The following is an 18,327-nucleotide window of genomic DNA, read 5'->3' on the forward strand; positions in this document are numbered from 1 at the left end:
GTACTAGTTAAACATGTTCTTAATAAATGTTTCTTTGGATGTTCATTTGATGGATCAGCCTTATCTTCCCTCTGCTGGAAACAATTGGGAAAGAATTTAGTGGAGTTCAACTTTTCCAAATCCCCAGCTCTAAGAAACTTAAACCCAACAGGTTCTGGGACATTTCTGTTTAGAACTGACAACTGCCAGCTAACAGGAATTATTCCATAGCTGACTTGAACTTCTGATGCTTTTATTGTCCCATTTTCTCTGGTGGATCCAGTATTTTGTTTCTAGGTGCCTCCAGAGTTAAAAATGAGACCATAGTGTTTAAAGAGAAAAAAAATGTTTTTTTGAATTAAGCAATTCCATTTGATTGGAAAATTTCAACAAAAAATAAATACCCATTTACTCTTAAAAAATTAATAAATAAATAAAAAGAGTGACCAGCAGGTGAAGAGGAAGTGGAAACAGCCAAGTTGTCAAGGAGAGTTGTCCTGGTAACAGTACCTGTAGAGGATAGTGAGATCAAGAGAGGATTTTATACCAAAATATTTAAAATGAGAGCCAGCATAATTGCTGACAGAAATGCTCCAGTGGAAAGGGAGAAATTGACGATATAAGAAGTGGGTGGAAGGTTTGGCGAAATCCTTGGAAAGGCAAATGGGTGGCCCCAAGCCCGGAGGGGACACTGTGCTGAGGAGCTGTTGCCGGGCCCTGGGGTCAGCGGCGGAGGGCATCCTTTCCTGCAGGAAATAAGGTCTGAGGCTCTCAGCTGACAAGAATTAGGAGGGGCAAGTAGTTGTTTCAAGAAGATTGGGGCACAGAGCGAAGAAAAAATGGACACATTTGTTGTTTTGTGCTTCAGATCTGAAGGGAGATTATTTGCCAGCTTAGCGCAGGGGCTAGCAGAGGAGAGAGGCTCAGTCCGCACATCTCTGCTACTCAGTGCTTCTGTCTGTAACATGAGAGGAACTGAACCAGGGGCTCTCAAAGGATGCTGCAAACTCCTGTTCATGCAGGGCCCCTTATGACCCCTGATGGGCTGCTTTTACTGAGTAGCACGTGTTTGGCTGGTTTAAGGATTCAAGATGGGTAGTAAAAATTGGACACTTGCCTAAGAGGTTTCTAATTGAGGGTAAAAGCCAAGAGGTAAGAGAGACACTTGAAGACTACTTAAGGCTTGAGGGCACCCCAGGGGAAAAAGGGGGTGGCCCAGAGGTCGCTGGGGCTCTGAGATGCCTTGACAACGTGTGGGTAAACACAGTACGAGGTCCCTTGGAGAGTAAATTCTGCTGTCTCCAGGCTCTCATGGAAGCTGGCATCGCACAGCGTGAAATGAAACAGCACATTAATGTGATTAACACTGAATAAACCTCCGTGTGTGGGCAAATATAGCATGAAGTGGGTTTAGGAATTTTAAAATACCTATTATTAAAGACAGCCTGCAGGGCTGCAGTGGCATCTGATGACAAGCCAGAGGCTGCTACCAGCATCTAACGTTCCCACAGTCCTTTCCTTCGGCAAAGTGCCTTTGCAGGCGTCTGTGCCAGGCACTTCCCTGATCCCCCCAGGGGGCTATCACCACCACTCCTTTTATAGATGAAGAAACTAAACACACAGTCAGCAGTAGGTCTCTCAGACCGTGGAAAGCAGAGACCATGGAGACCATCATCAGCTCCCCATGGCTGGCAGCGCGTCGGGAGGGGAAGGAGCCTCCAGCCTAAGAGCCTGCCCAGCAAGCTGTGTGCTCTGTGCTGGGACGTGCACGTCTGGCTGGCGGCTGAGCATCAGGCCCTGCAAGCCTTGTGCAGATGGTCTCACTTAGTCCTGATGACAACCCTTGGCAGTGGGTATTATTAACCCCAAGAGGAAACTGAGGGCAGACAGGTTAAATAACTTGCCAAAGGTCACCCGGCAGAATTAGGGTTCAAGTTCAGATTTGGCTGAACCAAAGTGAATGCTCCTGACTGCCAAGCTGGATGCTTCTTCCAGGAGGGCACAGGTGGGCTTTGGGAATTCTCAAGGCCCCTGTGCTGCAGAGTGGTTAGCACAGAGCTGAACTCAGGTAATAGGACAGCACCAATGTCAGTGACTATTGACTGAGGGGCTGACCGTCTGAACGGTTGTACGAGTAGAGATGTGAATTACTGTCTTGTGGGGTCTTCCTCTTCCAATTGACGATTTCCCCAAAGCTTATGAATGCTTAATCTAATCAAGGCAAAAGGCATCAGAGAATGGCAAAGCCTTTCCTTTATTAACTGTCAAGTCCAATCTGTAGGCTGTTTACGTGCCAAGGTCAGAGATCACACTTCAGCTGCTCGCCTTTCATTCATCTCGCAAAGCCAGGAACATAAAGTTTATTGACGCAAAACTGATTGGCAGGCAGGGGTAATGAGGTGGCTGGGACAGGGAATATCAGAAGGAGTCCTAAGCCACTTGGGTCAGTCCTGCTTCCCAGCAGTGCTAACTCCACAGGCTCCAGGTAACTGGCCGTAGCTCAGCGCTTTCCACACCACAGTCTAGATGAGCAGCACACGCCTGGACCATGGGCAGAGTTCACAGAGCCAGGCAAAGTGGGGAGGGAAGGAGTCCTTTCTGCCTGTTGCTTTGGAAAGGAGATAGTGAAGCACAGAAGGTTAGGTATGGAAGGTCTTGAAACCACACACATCCAAGGAATTCCTGTGTCAGCCTCCACTGGAGAGGCCTGGGAATTGGGAAGAGGGAGGCATTGTTACACCTGCAGCTTTTGGCCAGCCCTGGACTAAGTGGCCCCCTGTCTCTGGCGAGTTCCTGCGGGGGCCTCCTCTGCACACATCAGCAAGGGGAGGTGGGGAAGCACAAACGAGTCCGTGCCTGACCCTCTACTTGCGGTGTCCTCAGGAGAAAAACCAGGAGGGAGGCACTCAGTTCCAAAAGAGGGCACTAGACAGGGATTGTTGCAGCAGGGATAGTTGCTCATGCCACTCAAGATGGGTAGGGGTCTCAAATATTATTTCTTCTTTTTAAAATATATTTATTTGCTTATTTATTTAGCTGTGTGGGGTCTTAGCTGTGGCATGTAGAATCTTTCGTTACGATGTGTCCACTTCTCTTTGGTTGATGCCCCTGGTTCAGTAGTTGCAGTGAGGGCTTAGTTGCCCCGAGGCATGTTAGTTCACTGACCAGAGATCAAGCCTTCATCCCCTGCACTCTTAACCGCTGGATCCTGGAGTGAAAGTGAAAGTGAACTTGCTCAGTCGTGTCCGACCCTTTGTGACCCCGTGGACTGTAGCCCACCAGACTCCAGTGGGATTTTCCAGGCAGGAATACTGGAGTGGGTTGCCATTTCCTTCTCCAGGGGATCTTCTCAACCCAGGGATCGAACCCGAGTCTCCCGCATTGCAGGAAGACTCTTTACTGTCTGAGCCACCAGGGAAGTCGGATCATGGACGGAGTCCCTCAAATATTACTCATTTTTATCAGGACCAAACTGAATTTTGCATCATCTGAGAAAAAGCCCTGACTACAGGTCATTTTAAAAGATTTCTTAATCTCTGCAATTCAGTAATAGTGGTTTTCCACAGCAGTCAGCTGTCTGGGTTTAACCCCTCAACACTCACACATCACAAAGCAAAAAAATAACAAAATTAAACAAACCAAATCCCCAGGCCTCAGTTTATTTCCAGTCCAGGTTCAAGGTCTAATCTGAGCAGCGAATGCCTCCTCTCCTGGTCTGTTTCTGGACAGGCAAGGGGGCAAAGTCCCTCTTCCTCTTCTCCATGAGAGGGCCAGGCCTGGGTTGTACAAAGCTCCAGAGGGAAGTGCCCCCCGACGAGCAGGGCTGGGCCAGGGCTCCGGTGGCCAGGACCTCCCTCGAGTTCTGTCAGTGACTGATGAGCATTGCTACCGCCGGGCACTGGGACAGGAAGATGATTAACACAGGATCCTAGAGACCCACACACAAACCACTAACCATAGTAAAAACCAATAAATGCTCTCTTTGTAGCAGGAATAAAATGTTTCAAGTGCACAGAGAAAGAAGGGAGAGGGAAAAGCTTTGGTGGTTCTCAAAGTGGTTCCCAGACCAGCAACCTCAGCGTCACCCAGTTGTTAGAAATGCAAACATAAGCCCTAGCCCAGACCCAGAGAGTCAGAAATGCTAGAGGTAGGGTCCAGCAAGGTGTGTTGCAAGGTACCTGCTAGGTGATCCTGGTGTGAGCTGCAATTGGAGAGTCATGCAGGGGCTGGCAAACTGCCTATTTTTGCAGATAAAGTTTAACTGGAACGTGGCCACAGTCTTCATTCTGGGTCATCAGTGACCGTCTTCCCGCCGCGCTGGCAGGGTGAGACTCTAGACAGAGACAACAAGGACCGCGAAGCCTCAGGGCCTCTGGCAGCCACGCTTCAGTCAGCTCAGTGCTGGGACTCAGCTCTAGTCTGAGGACTTCCTGAAAACACTAAACAGTCTATTTTAAGTGTGAGGAGTATATATTACTCACCACAGTTAGAAAGGTAGGTTAAAAAATCAAATGAGGGAGAGAAGAAATCATAATTCTAGGGAAGCCGCCTGTTAGATTCCCTGTCCCACTCAGGATGTGCTGGATGCTTCAGGAAGCCTAACTGCCCCTCTAGGATGGGCACCATTTCCCCCTCCCTTAAAAAGTGTATGTGTTTGTTCTTCACTATGCTGAGTCTTCGTTGCAGAGTGGACTTTTCTCTAGCTGCGGTGCGTGGGCTTTTCATTGCAGTGGCTTCTCTTGCTGCAGAGCACGAGCTCTAGGGCACGCAGGCTTCAGTTGTTGCGGCGTGGGCTCAGTAGTTGTGGCGCCTGGGCTCTAGAGCAAAGGCTCAGTAGTTGTGGTACACAGGCTCAGTTGCTCCGCAGCACGTGGAATCTTCCCGATCTGAGGTCAAACCCATGTCTAAGGCATTGGCAGTGGATTCTTTACCACTGAGCCACCTGGGAGGTCCCATCATATCCCCTTTAATAGATGAGAAAGGGGAGCTGGGAAGGTGAAGTAAACAGCTGAAACTCACGGAGCCCAGGGGAGGAGAGCTTGCACTGGCCCCTGGATCAGCTTAGCTCCCAGGTCAGGCTCCCTGCCTCACACCTACCACCTCTCTTTTCCCGATTATAAGATGGAAACTCCCTCAGTGGGCAATGTGGGCCCCTCACAGGAACATGTCAACGTAACAGGCACAACGTTCATACTTTTTCCAGTGGAGGAGGTGAGTCACCAGGGGCTGGAGAGCTAGACCCAGGGCTACTTCCTGGGGGTTCCAATCCTGTGGGGAGCACAGCGAGGGGAGGGCAGGAGCTGTAGAGTCCTCAAGGGCCCAGGACCAGCTCTCACCTGTTCTAGCCGAACAGGGCAGGTGAGACCGTGCAAGTGCTGAATAAGTGCCAGGTGGGATTCAGCCTCTGGGCGGTGTGATCACCGAAGGCCTTCCAACGCTGCCTCTGCCCCACAGACCAACCCGCAGGTCCTTCTGTCCAGCTCCTGGGTTGTCAGAATGGGGGTGTGTATAAAGGGTGCCCCGGGGAAGGGCTTGGTAACTGAGGTGAGTCTTGTATCTGTGAGAGGAGAAAAGAACCTATCGGGGTATTTCCTGCTCTGATACAGGAGTGGAGCAGATCAGTTGGTTGGTGAGATGCCAAGATTGGGGAACCTGTTACGATGTGATGTCCTCACTGGTGACTGAAAGAGCAAAAGTAAAATCTTGCCCTGCTAGCACTGAAGAAATGCAGGAGTGAAAACACCACCGTCTGGGTGGCTCAGACAGTGGCCAAGCAAGTCTGTCCCCTGCCCTGCACAGTATCTATTTTGGTTTCCAAATATTTTGTTAGAAGAGGAAAGCAAAAAACATTCTTGACAAACAAGAGAGCTTGGTATGTCAGGCAAAGGTGATGAAGGCAAGAATTTTGAGAAGACTAGTGGCCAACTGCTTTCTCTAATCAAATCAGTGCAGTTCAGTTATCTTAAACAAGCATCATCAGAGTGTCTTCTGCATGCCAGGCACTGCACTAATCTTTCTCTTTTAAAGTAGCATTTTTTCATATCTTTTCTCTATTATGCATTGCATTAAGAGCAGAGCTATTTACTTATTCTTTTTCTTTTTTGGAGGGCCTCAATGAGCCACTGGTGGGATCTTATTTACCTGATCAGGGATCAAACCTGGGCCCTCAGCAGTGAAAGTGCGGTGTCCTAACCACTGTACCACCAGGGAATTCCCCACACTCATCTCTCTGAACCTCAGTCACCTCATCCCATCCTCACATCAATTCTGAGGGGCAGGTCATGTGAGCAGCCCCATTTTATGGGGTGAGAGGGGCTCAGGCAGGACACTCGGCTGGCCCTCACTGGCACGCATGGAGCGCCGAGCTTTGAGCCCAGGGCTTGTGGCTCTGCATCTTGTACTCTTTTGACAGCATCACATTTACTCTGCAAGTAAAAACTAAATCTGGACAGAGCACAGGCAGACCGGGGAAAGACAGTACCCAGAGACGTGGATGGCTTCACGCTGAGACAGTGTTTATTCAGGCACTGGTTCCTGGAGCTGGTGGAACCACACTCCCACTGATCCACTGGTACGGGCTACTGGGCCACTGTGTAAATAGGCATTGTCGCAACAGGCCATGTGCCGGGCCAGCTCTACCAAAACCCTGTTCCTTTGTTGCCTAAACTATTGTTTCAGGGGAGAGTTGCCTCAAAAGAATAATTTCATTTTACATTTACAAATGACACTTTTTCTTGAAATTTCGGGACTTTAGAGTGTTAACTGACTTGATCCTTAGAGCAACCCTGGGAGGAGAACAGGTGTTAGTTCCCAGTTTGATAGAGGAGGAAGTTGAAGTAATTTTCCAAAAGTCTTAACGCTAATGAATACTAAAGTAGAGTTTTTAAATGTGAGGCCTCACCAGGAAACCTGTGAAACCAGAGAACACCACTTGGGAGACTCCATGATGATGGACGACATCAACTACCAACGTACCTATGAAGCCGCTGCTGCTGCTGCGTCGCTTCAGTCATGTCCAACTCTGTGCAGCCACATAGGTGGCAGCCCACCAGGCTCTGCCGTCCCTAGGATTCTCCAGGCAAGAACACTGGAGTGGGTTGCCATTGCCTTCTCCATACGAAGCTGCAGGGTTGGCTAAAAATGGGTGATCCAAATTTCTAAGGAAATGTAAGCCTAAATGTAAATTGTAAGCCTATATATAAACTGTGGTTGCAGGAGAGGTGAGTCCAAGAGAAAGAAGTCAAGAAAGCAGGGTTTTGATGTAATTTCACAAGAGGGGACAGACCTAGCATCGTGCCCTTTTAGAAGACACACTATTTCAAGGAATTGAGAACAGCAGCTGTCTTCCGCTGGCATCCAGTGCTGTGTATTGTTCTCAGCGTTTTGATCACTTTCTTTGGGAACTGGATTAACTCTGGGGCTGGGGGACCTGAAGACCTGAGAACCAGATTCTGGGTGATGATGAGTTTGATAAGAGTCTTGCCTAAGTGACTAACCAACTGCCCAAGTCTACACTTCCAGAGTAGGCGGAAACTAACAGCCAGGTAGGAAAGCTGTGGAATACAATGAATACGGGTAAGAAGCAGGGAACCAGAACAAGGTGACAGGAATTTAAGTGTTAGCTGAAGCAAACTCAAGGAGCAGGTGGAACCTGGAATTGGACAGGAGGGGCAGAATTGGGCGCCCTGGGCCAGCCATTCGCTGCAGAGCAGGGGGCAGAGGGCACAGGTCCTGGAGGCAGACCAGCTTTCAGAGAATTCGCGCACCTCCTCTCCACTTCCTCCTCCTCGTCCTCTGTATGGTGGGGCTCCCTCAAAGTGGGAAGGATTAAAAGTGATCATGAACACGCTCTCATTCCAGTGCCTTCCCCATAAATGCTCAATAAGTGCTTTTTGCTGTAATCCCTGCCCTTTGGGATCAAGCATTAAACACAAGCTCAAGACACTGAATCTCACTGCAGCATAAAAGCGCGTGTTTTACTGAAACCTTGGTGAGATTGTGGCCTATGTGCGTGCCGGCTCAGCAGCAGGCATCTTCTCACCCTGTCGCAAAAGGCCCGTAAGGCCCAGAGAGATGCTGCAGCTCTGCCTGACAAGTGGTCCTGCTGCCAACACGCCAGTTCTGGCCCGGGGCCATTTTCGCTCACTGTTCTCTCTGCCTGGAAGGCTCTTCCCCTAGACAGTGACAAGGTTTGCACTTCATTCCATTTAGGCCCCTGCTCAGACGTAAGGTGATCAGAGAATAGCTGTCCCTGACCTACCTCCCTCTGTGACGTGGCATCTCTGCCACCACTAGGGTCCAGCCCTTGGTCCTCGTCCCTGCTCCCTATTTCTCCTGGCACTCCATGCCTCTGACGTACAATTTTGCATTATTGTCCATTTCTCTCAGTGGCATGCACCTAAGGGTGAGGATTTAGTTTTGGGCTCTTTAAAAATGTTTTTTTCCTTCCAGTTTTATTGAGATATAGTTGACATATAGCACTATAGGCTTAAGATATACGGCATGATGACTTAGGTACATCACTGAAGTGACCGTCACAGCCATCATCTCATATAGACAGAAAATTAAAGAAATAGGAAAAAAAGTTGTTTTCCTTGTGATGAGATAGTCTTTCTTTTCAAACTGTCCTTCTCACTTCTTTCTACTGAAAAACCTAGCCTGGAGGTTTTTCTCACTCTATCATGGAAAGGCAGTTACTGGCCAGCTTCATATCACTATCACACAGACGCAGAAGATAACACACAGTCCATGCAGTGTAACGTGGCCACACCTGCTAGGTGTCTGGTGGAGAGTGTACCAGGTGGACGGAGGGAAAGGGCAAAGGCCTTGAGGTGGGAGCAGGCTGGTGAGGCTGGAATGGAAGTGCGGGGGAGAAGGGTGTAAGAGAGGATGATTCCAGAGTTTTTGAAGTAATGAAAGAATGGAATTGACATTTGCTAATCTGAGTTAAATGGGCTTCCCTGGGAGCTCAGTGGTAAAGAACCCACCTGCAGTGTAGGAGACGTGGATCTGATCTCTGAGTCAGGAAGATCCCCTGGAGAAGGAAATGGCAACCCACTCCAGTATTCCTGCCTGGGAAATCCCATGGGCAGAGGAGCCTGGCAATGGCAACCCACTCCAGTATTCCTGCCTGGGAATCCCATGGGCAGAGGAGCCTGGCAATGGCAACCCACTCCAGTATTCCTGCCTGGGAATCCCATGGGCAGAGGAGCCTGGCAGGCTACATATTCTATGGCATCACAAAGAGCTGGACACGACTTGTCGACTGAACAATAGCATGAGTCAGGTAGGGAAAGAGGCAGGTTTTGCCTGTAAGTTTTATGATGATTTCAGGTTGGAAGCACCTGGCAGGGATCCAGCAGTAACCCAGGTGCTTTATATATATTATCTCCATGGCACAGATAAGGAAATCGAGGCTCCAAAAGTCAGGTGTCCTTGGGTCTCAGAAGACCTTTTACATACTTCTCACGTATGCAGAAGTGTTGAGATTTTAATCCAAGCTGCTTTTCCAAGGGTTTGTCACTGAAGAAGGAGCTGAGAGAGGATTTGCCTGAAGGTGGAAAAGTCAATACTGTTTTGGATAAGGTAAGCTCAGACTCCCTTTCCAAAGACTGGAACACCAGGACACAGAGGTTCCTTCTGTAGCTGGACTGGTAAGCTTAGGGCCAATAAGAGGAAGCACCACATCACAAGAGTATTCGGCCGCAATCCCTTTGGTCTCAGCCGGGTGGATAGCAAATCCATTTCCATGTCTATTCGGCTGTCACATGATGCCAAAACAATGGAATAAAATGTGGACGATTCGATTGGGGTTATTATCCTGGGTTACACTCCAGTTTTTTTCATATTTTAAAAGATTGCTCACTGTACATACAAAGTCTTCACATAAGGCATTTACTACTAATATAACTGACATGCCTTTGAGAGCCTTGACCTACCCAGTGTGGTCCGCAGACCAGCAGCAGCAGTGTCACCTGAGGGCTAATAGGAAAGCAGACTCTTAGGTCTTGTCCCAGACACACAGAGCAAGATGCCCGAGGGATTCGTGAAGTGAAAGTGTTAGTCACTCAGTCGTGTTCAACTCTTTGCGACCCAGTGCACTGTAGCCCACCAGGCTCCTCTGTCCCTGGAAGTCTCCAGGCAAGAATACTGGAGTGGGTAGCCATTCCCTTCTCCAGGGAATCTTCCTAAACCAGGGATTAAACCCGGGTCTCCTGCATTGCGGGCAGATTCTTTACCGCCTGAGCCATCAGGGAAGCCCAGAGGGATACATCTGCTCCATGAGAAGCCCTGGCCTAGAGCAGGAGTTGACAAACTTTTTCTGTAAAGGACCAGATAGTAAATGTTTTAGGCTTTGCCTGCCTGTTACTACTACTCAGTTCTGCCATTTGTAGTGCAAATTCAGCCAGGGACAGTATGTAAAGAAATTAGTGTGGCTGCGGGTGTTTTTCCTTCCAATTTTACTTCTTTACCATTTTTAAGGTCTTAATTGAATTTGTTACAATATTGCTTCTGTTTTATGGTTTAGTTTTCTGGTGGGATCTTAGTTCTCCGACCAGCTATTGAACCTGTACCCCCTGCACTGGAAAGCAAAGTCCTAACTACTGGACTGCCAGGGAAGTCCCAGTGTGGCTGTATTCTAAGTGAAACTTTATTTATGGACACCAAATTAGATTTTACATCATTTTCAAGTCGTGAAATACTAGTCTTCTTTTGATTTTCTTTCAACCATTAAAAAGAAATGGACAAAGGTCCATATAGTCAAAGTGATGGTTTTTCCAGTAGTCCTGTTCAAACATGAGACTTGGACCATAAAGAAGGCTAAGTGTTGAAGAATTGATGCTTTTGAACTGTGGTCCTGGAGAAGACTGAGAGTCCCTTGCACTACAAGGAAATCAAACCAGTCAATCCTAGAGGAAATTAGCCCTGAATATTCATTGGAAGGACTGATGCTGAAGCTGAAGCTCCAGTACTTTGGCCACCTGATGCAAAGAGCCAACTCACTGGACTGGAAAAGACCCTGATGCTGGGAAAGACAGAGGAGAAGAGGGTGACAGAGGATGAGATGGTTGGATGGCATCACCATCACCAACTCAGTGGACATGAGTTTGAGCAAACTCTGGGAGACAGTGAAGGACAAGGAAGCCTGGTGTGCTGCAGACTTAGCCACTGAACAACAGTTAAAAAAGAAAACTCACCCTCCACTCCACCAAAAAAGCAAAAACAAAAACAAACCCCCACTTCATTCTTGTCATTGAGAGGCTGTACAAAAACCGCACACATCTTCTGATGCGCCTTTCTGGGCTGACTATGCCCAAGTCTCCTGCCACTAGCTGAGTGATCCCTCTCTTTCTTCTCTGTGGGCTCAAGGCTGAGGTCCCCTTTCCCTCCCAACCTGTGTCAGCATGTCTGAAGGTTGCTTACTTAAGCCTAGTACAAAAGGTCAATGGAAGGAAAATTGATAAAATATTCTGCTAGTGTCCACAGAGGCAGGGTGTTTGCTGTTGTTTCCTATCTTGAGGTTTTCTGAGAAAAACCAAAATGGAGGATTCAGTAGCTCAGCTGAGGGGGCTTGTTACACTTAAGGGGCTTGTTACACTTAAGTGGGCATTTATTCTTGTTGCAGTTGCTAGGAAGGAGGAACACACAATGCAGGGAAGACAAGTATTAAAAAGTAACATTTGGGGAGGGAGTTGAAGGAGGAAATTAGAGAAGGGAGGTGCTCTCTAGGAGAGTAAGAACATTGTTCCAGCATCACTGGGCTGTGGGGAAGACAGCATGACTTGATAAATAAACTGTGTCAAGGAGACTTGCCCAGGAAGAGCCTCTGAAGCAAGTCGGGCAGGAGAAGGGTATGAAAACCAGAGACGGGGCGAGGCCGGCACAGAGTCCCGCGAAGGCTGAGACGGGAGGCGCGAGTCTCTCTCCTCCGTGGATCACTTGCCTGGCCGCCAGACGCTGTTCTGTTTTGTTAGAAATGGGGAGTCTGGAGGAGAGAGCACTGACCAAGTGTCTACTGCATGTCAGGCGCAATTAGAAGGCATTTCCTATCACTATTTCAACTCTAGTTTTAAAAATATTTTCCTTTTTATTTGGCTGCACTGGGTCTCAGTTGAGGCGTGTGAACTCTTAGCTGTGGCATGTGGGATCTAGTTCCCTGACCAGGGATCGAACCTGGGCCCCCTGCATCGATAGTACAGAGTCTCAGCCACTGGACCACCAGGCTAGTCCCACTATTTCAACTTTCATTAGAGCCACCCATGGGGTTAGGTGTGCAGGCCACAGTTTTCAGATGAAGAAGCTGAGAGGTGAAGAAATGGGGTTTGAACCTAGTTCTGTGCGACCACCACTACCCTGACGTTCTACATGGCCCTGCCCTCCAGAATTTCTGGTGGGAATACCGCCTTCACAAAATCCCTTGTTCTTCACACCATTAGAAACCCTCAAGGGTAGGGGAAGAAGAACATAAACAGACAAGGTGACTTTTATATTTTTGTCTACTGGGCCCTCCCCTCCCCCATCAAATGTAGTGCTTTCTTTACAGACATTTTTCCTGTTAGCAAGTCCTTTTTCTGTCATGAAGAAAACAGCCCCATGAGCGATTCAGCACATTGGCAGCCTGGTTCCTGAAGCTGAACCGTGTGCTGCCAAAACAGTCTAACGACGAACGTAGACGTCCTTGGTAGAAACATGACGTTTGAGGACCATGTATTCGGGGATTATTCTGTCAGGCATACACATCATCTCATTTTGTCCTCCAACAGCCCTGTGAGGTGTTATGTTCTTTTTTTTTTTTTTTTAACTTTCTTTCTCTTCTATGGAGTTGATTCAATTAGAACCAAATAGTTGTACTTTTCAATAATTGTGTGCAGGCTCAGCTGTGTCCAGCTCTACATGCACTATGATCTATCAGGCTCTCCTGGCCATGGAATTTTCTAGGGGAGAATACTGGAGTTTCCATTTCCTCCTCCAGGGCTTGTGCAGTTTTAACACCATTTGATGGGTAAAGAAACTGAGGCTTAGAGAAGTTAAATATCTTGCCTAAGGCAACACAGCTGGTAAGAGGCAGGGCCAAGATGAAAACCAGGGCCCTGGACCAAGAGTTTGTCCTCTTAGCCAACATCTTGCAGGCTCCTTTTAGAAAAGGTGCACGTGAGGGTCCCCCACTTGGTGAAACATGCCATAGTCTTTTCACTGAAGATGGTGGATATTATAAAGCATTTAAGAAGATTGTGGACATTCATTAGTTGTGGTATAGGTGAAAGGGCAAAGAAGGGCTAAACTAGGTTTCTCCAGTGTCTTTCTCAAAGTATCTCCCATCAGTATCAGAAACCACCAACCAACCAAAAAAAATACCAGGGTGGTGGTTCAAAAAATCAAATTAGAAACCAGTGGATACCCCAGTCCCTCTCCTGGAGATGGTCTTGTGTGTATCATACACTTTAGGTTCTAAGAAGTGCTGAAATAAAGGATTCCACTTAACTTTAACCTAGAGTCCTGAGGACCAATGTACATCCACTCCCTTTAAAGCATTTAACCTGTTGAAACCTGCAGAACACAGCTTAGGGAACGCCAGCTCCCTTGTCCCTTCTGTGTCTATGAACATGGACCTGGAGGACTTGTTATATGCTACCCTGAAGGCAGGATCAATGGGAACATCTAGATGAATCCCTGTTTGAGCCTTCTGATAGCAATTGGGCTTTTGCATGGGGACACCATTTGCCAGCCTTTGAGAAGCTGAGTTTCATAAAGTTGCTCTGTGAGCCAACACACTTTAAACAAGTGGGTTCATGAACCCAAGGTTAAATTATATCGTGAGAACCACTGGACAACAACAAAATCATCCATCTATTATTTCTTTTTTCTGATTGTTAGTATTTGATATTTTCACTTATATGCTTATGTGTGTTAGTTGTTCAGTTGTGTCCAACTCTTTGTGACCCCAGGGACTGTAGCCCGCCAGGCTCCTCTGTCCATGGAATTTTCCAGGCAAGGATACTGGAGTGGGTTGCATTTCCTTCTTTGGGGGATCTTCCCGACCCAGGGATCGAACCCGGGTCTCCTGCATTGCAGGCAGATGTTTTACCATCTGAGCTACTAGGGAAGCCTAGTAGTTTATATGCTTATAAACAGAAGCATATAAGAGGGTATCAGAGGATGAGATGGCTGGATGGCATCACTGATGCAATGGACATGAATGTGGGCAAACTTAATGGAGATGGTGAGTGACAGAGAGGTTTGGCATGCTGTAGTCCACGGGGTCGCAAAGAGTTGGACAGGACTGGGTGACTGAACAACAAACAGAAGCACACCATTTTTGTGGTAAGCAAATTCATGAAATTCCTATGAGCAATTCCTCTCGGGATGAGTGTTAGATATGGGGTGGGCTATGAACAGACCTATGATAGTGTCAGTTTTCTGACATGCAGGGAAAAACACACTAGGCAAAGTGAAACAAAATCTTGTCTTTTCCTGAATTTCAATGACTAGTTTCAGTTTTATTTTTTTCATAGTTACCTCAAAAAATGGAATCATAGCCCTTTAGACCTGGAAAGGACTCTGGGAATCCTCTGGCCCAAACTCCTTCATAGATGAGGTTGGCGACACTTGAAAGGTTAGGTAACGGGCCCAAGCAGTTTGTCTGTGGAGGAGCTGGCCAGAGCTCAGCTCCAGCTCTGTCCAGTGTTCTTTCTCTTAAACTCTTCTCTTCTGAGATGTTCCAGTGTCATTTTAAGCACTTACTTTTTCGATCATTCACTGTAAGGACAGAACTTGTCTCAGGTGGTTTTCTCTTTTGAGTTGTAGAGGAACATACTCTTGGCTCTCCTGCCCCCTTGATAGTCCTTACCTTGCCCTTTTTCCTACCCTCTGCCTGGAACTTGCTCTCCCCCTCCCTTTCAAACACTGTTATCTATCGAAATATGTGTGCAAGGCCCAACCTGGCTGGGATTTGAAACAAGGTGACTCTTGGCTGAATGGATTTTTTTCTACAGTGCTTGAATGTGCCCAAGGATTTGGAAGGCTGAACAACTAACAATAAGTAAACTGCCATCCTTTACCCTTTCAGCAGGTCTGTGTTCCATGAATACAGGAAGAATTAAGAGTAAGGAAGCAAGAAAGGCAGAAACATCATCTGAAATACTTGCCTACCCCCTGGAAAAGTTCAAGGCTCTTGCTCATTTTATGAATTTTCCCCAAGCCACTCGTTGTCATACATCTTCATACATCTGATCAAGGAAGCATCAGAGGAAAATAAAAAGTTGGGTATCTGCGTAGAAGTCAGCGTCCTGGCTCAGATGTCGGTGGAGAATGTGATTTTTCCTCTGGTGCTGGGCGATCAGAATGGGAGCCTTCTGTGCAGGAAGCCGCCTAGCTGAAAGAGCTATTGCATCCTGGTCTATTTCCCATTCCTCGGTAGAGAGGGGCAGGCCTGTTTTCCCCATTCTAGCACTTATTCTTAGAGCCCCCTAAGTACCCAGGAGAGCCTTGTTTTTAATCAAAGGTTGAAATGGAACCTCCCCCAGGGCGCACCGATAGAGTTCCTTTGGGGCAGCGCCCCCCCACCTCCCGCCTTCCGAAGGGCAACACTGTGGTGGGGGTGGGGGCTCAGCCTTGATCCCAGAGCACCACTTGACCCTAAAGACGCCCTGCCAACCAGGTACGTGGAGGTGAACCTCTGTCCGCTTTCCACGGCGCAAACGTGGATTTGGGGAGCGGGACGGTGAGTTTGGAGCGTGGCGGGGCGTGGGAGCTAGCCAACACGGGGGGACACAGCCAACTCACTAACTGGGAGTCTCCGGGGAAGTTCGGGCGGGGTTCGTCGGCTCACGGCTTTCTTCCTCTAAAATCCATCCTGGGCAGAGCAACCTCACTTCTCACCCAAACTCGTGGAGATCAGGGATTAGGCGGGCGCAGGGTTCGGCGAGGCGGATCCGGGAAGCGCCCGGCCCAGGCAGCGAGGCCCCTCCACCGTTGGTCCGCGACCCAGGGCGCCGGCCCAACCGCTCGGCTGGGGCCGGTCCCGCGGGGCGGGGGCCGATTTTACGAAGACGGCTGCGGGGTCTCCGGGACTCCGGCCCAGCCGGGTCAGACCTCCCCTCGCGTCGCTGTGCGTCCGTCGGCGCCGCCCGTCAGCCCGCCCTCAGCCGCCCGGCAAGGCGGCGGCCTCCTTCGCCTGCGCGGGGTCCCCTGGTTAACCCCTGCCCGGCAGGCCGGCCGCTGATTGGAGGAGGCGGGGCGCCGGGGCAGCGGGGACCCCCCCACCTTCCTCGTCCCCACCCCCTCCTCCCCCACTGTCGGCACTTCCCCCACCCCCCCAGGACCCCCCCTGCCTCCCAACCGTGCAAATCTCGCGAGGAAACACGCGGTTTCACTAGTGTGTTTACACCGATCACTACTAATCCGGACCGAACCGATCCGGATTAAGGGGCCGGAGGCGGGTCCTGGGCTCCAGCGGTTCCGACCCCCCCGCCTTCCGCGCCGCACCCGAGTGGCCCCTAGCCGAGCGGGCCCCCCACCTCCCGGCCGGGCCTGGGCCCTTCTGCGCCTCCCTTGGCCTTTGTCCGGCGCCAGGAGACCGGTCCCGCGCCCCCCGCGGCCGCCCGGGCCCGGGCCCGCGTCAGGCGCCTGGCTCTGTACGCGAGCCCGGGGATCTGCGGCCTCCGAGGCCCCCCTCCCCCGCCCGCCCTCTCGTGGAGCCCAGCGCCGGCGGCGGCTGCCCGGGCGGGGGGTTGCGGCGCTCAGGAGAGGCCCCGGCTCCGCCCCGGGCCTGCCCAGGGGGAGAGCAGAGCGGTCCGCAGCCGGGTCGGGTCGGGGCCCCTCCCGGGAGGAGCGTGGAGCGGCGGCGGCGGCAGCGGCGGCGGCAGGTGAGAGGCTGAGCCCCGGGCGGGGGAGGGCGCCGGGCCTGAGGTATTAACCGTCCGGGCGACCCTCTCGGCTGAGGAGGCTGCGGCCCGGGCCCACCCGGGGGCCGGCGCCGGGCCGCAGCTCCCCGGCGCTGAAGCGGGAGGGGCTTCCCGAGGGCTGCGGGTCGCCGAGGGGCCGGGTCGAAGATGGGAGAGGCCCAGGCGGCCCCGGCCTGGGAGTGGGGCTTGCGGCCGGCGGGGAGATGGGGGCACCCGGGCAGCTGGAGGCCCCGGCAGCCTCCCGGGCGCCCCCGAGAGCTGGCCCGCCCTCCCTCCGTGACAGGTGGGCCTGGAGTTGGGGAAAGTTTGGAGCCGGCGGGAGACGAGGGGCGCCGGGACCAGGCCCCATCGGTCCTGCTTTCCGGCTGTGGGCTACAGGGAGGATCCCAGTCCAAGGCCCCGCTGGAATGAGACTGAGTGGATCTTTCCTTAACATGAGTTGACATTAAATGGAATAACCGCTGGGGCGTCATTTTCCGGGCCAGGCCTGGGGATGGAGGTTTAGGAAACGTGCCGAGAGACCCTGGGGCTTGAAGAGAGGCTGCAACTTCTGCCATTCCGGCCTCGATTAGGGCAGGGCGAGACTCGAGGAAGGCCACTTAGGGAAACACTGTCTCAGTCTCTTTTTTTTTTCTTTTTCTCTTTTCTTTTCTGAGATACCTTTCTGCCCTTCTGAGAATTTCCTAATTCCCTCTCTAACCTGCACTTGTCTGTGTGGGTGAAACTTTAATTTGCCACCCTTTCATTCCTCTTTGCCCCAGGCTCTCAATCCAGGAAGGGAAATGAAACTGGAGGCTTTGTAGGGGTTGTTACTGAAAATTGTGGAGTTGTTAGATTGCAGAGGGGCATGTTTAATTCATGTTTTCAGTGAACTTTTAAATCATGCCAATCATTCCAGTAGCTATTTAGTAATATGTTCAAAGGGGTTGTAGGTAATGGTATATGTACCTTTTCTACTTTTAATATTTGGGCGGTTTCCAATGCGTTCTGCAAGAGATGATTTCTTGCAAACGATGGAGGTGTTTGCTGAGAGTAGCCTGTGCATTAATTGGTCGTGGAAGGAGTTTAAAAATGGTGTCCTCTTGCCCCTCCCTGCTTGGAAGGAGTGCTAAAAGCAGATGTCTAGAGCAACCTACTGCTCCAGGGAGTGGCAGAGAAAGATTTTGTAAAGGGGTGGTTATGGAGCCATACTAATTTCCTGAGTGGATGCAGGTTGATGGTTTTACCATGGGTTCTCTATTAAAATGAAGTAATTAATTCCTTTTTTCATGCTCCTCAGAGAAAGGAGGCATAATACAATAGCGTTATTTTAAGTTATTAGTAGCTTCTGAATCATGCTGTATTATTTTGAAGTTATTATTAATGATTCATATTTTTAGTTTAAGAACTAGTTCCTGTGTGTTTGGGAAGGAAATATCCTTAAGTACTTACCTAAATTCAAAGG

The 18,327-nt window shown here is 49.9% G+C and overlaps 1 protein-coding gene and 2 long non-coding RNA genes across 8 annotated transcripts in view; 1 reads left to right on the forward strand and 2 right to left on the reverse strand.

Annotated features, from left to right (window-relative positions):
* Window positions 1–2,214: 2,214 nt before the first annotated feature.
* On the reverse strand, window positions 2,215–6,521 carry LOC138414373 (uncharacterized). Its single transcript, XR_011246810.1, has 2 exons — window positions 4,158–6,521; window positions 2,215–2,581 (listed from the first exon to the last, which is right to left on the reverse strand). It is a non-coding gene; the product is annotated as an uncharacterized lncRNA (long non-coding RNA).
* A 7,935-nt stretch (window positions 6,522–14,456) lies between these two features.
* On the reverse strand, window positions 14,457–16,288 carry LOC138414379 (uncharacterized). Of its 2 annotated transcripts, none has more exons than XR_011246811.1 (3): window positions 15,763–16,288; window positions 15,126–15,206; window positions 14,457–14,736 (listed from the first exon to the last, which is right to left on the reverse strand). It is a non-coding gene; the product is annotated as an uncharacterized lncRNA (long non-coding RNA). The 2 variants fall into 2 exon arrangements; XR_011246812.1 differs by having other exon boundaries at window positions 15,767–16,157.
* The window catches only part of TLK2 (tousled like kinase 2), a 125,282-nt gene continuing 123,071 nt past the window's right edge, over window positions 16,117–18,327 (forward strand). The window contains exon 1 of one of the 5 annotated variants that reach the window (XM_069541686.1): window positions 16,117–16,844. Coding sequence is in view for 1 of the 5 variants with exons in the window: in XM_069541690.1 (XP_069397791.1) it covers window positions 17,031–17,166 (136 nt within the window). In the remaining 4 variants the exon portion in view is untranslated. Of the gene's footprint in view, window positions 16,845–16,996; window positions 17,167–18,327 lie in introns of those variants that run through there. The other 4 variants (XM_069541689.1, XM_069541687.1, XM_069541688.1 and 1 more) reach the window with 4 other exon arrangements.

Source organism: Ovis canadensis, chromosome 11 (genome assembly GCF_042477335.2).
Source record: "Ovis canadensis isolate MfBH-ARS-UI-01 breed Bighorn chromosome 11, ARS-UI_OviCan_v2, whole genome shotgun sequence".
Lineage (NCBI taxonomy): Eukaryota > Metazoa > Chordata > Mammalia > Artiodactyla > Bovidae > Ovis > Ovis canadensis.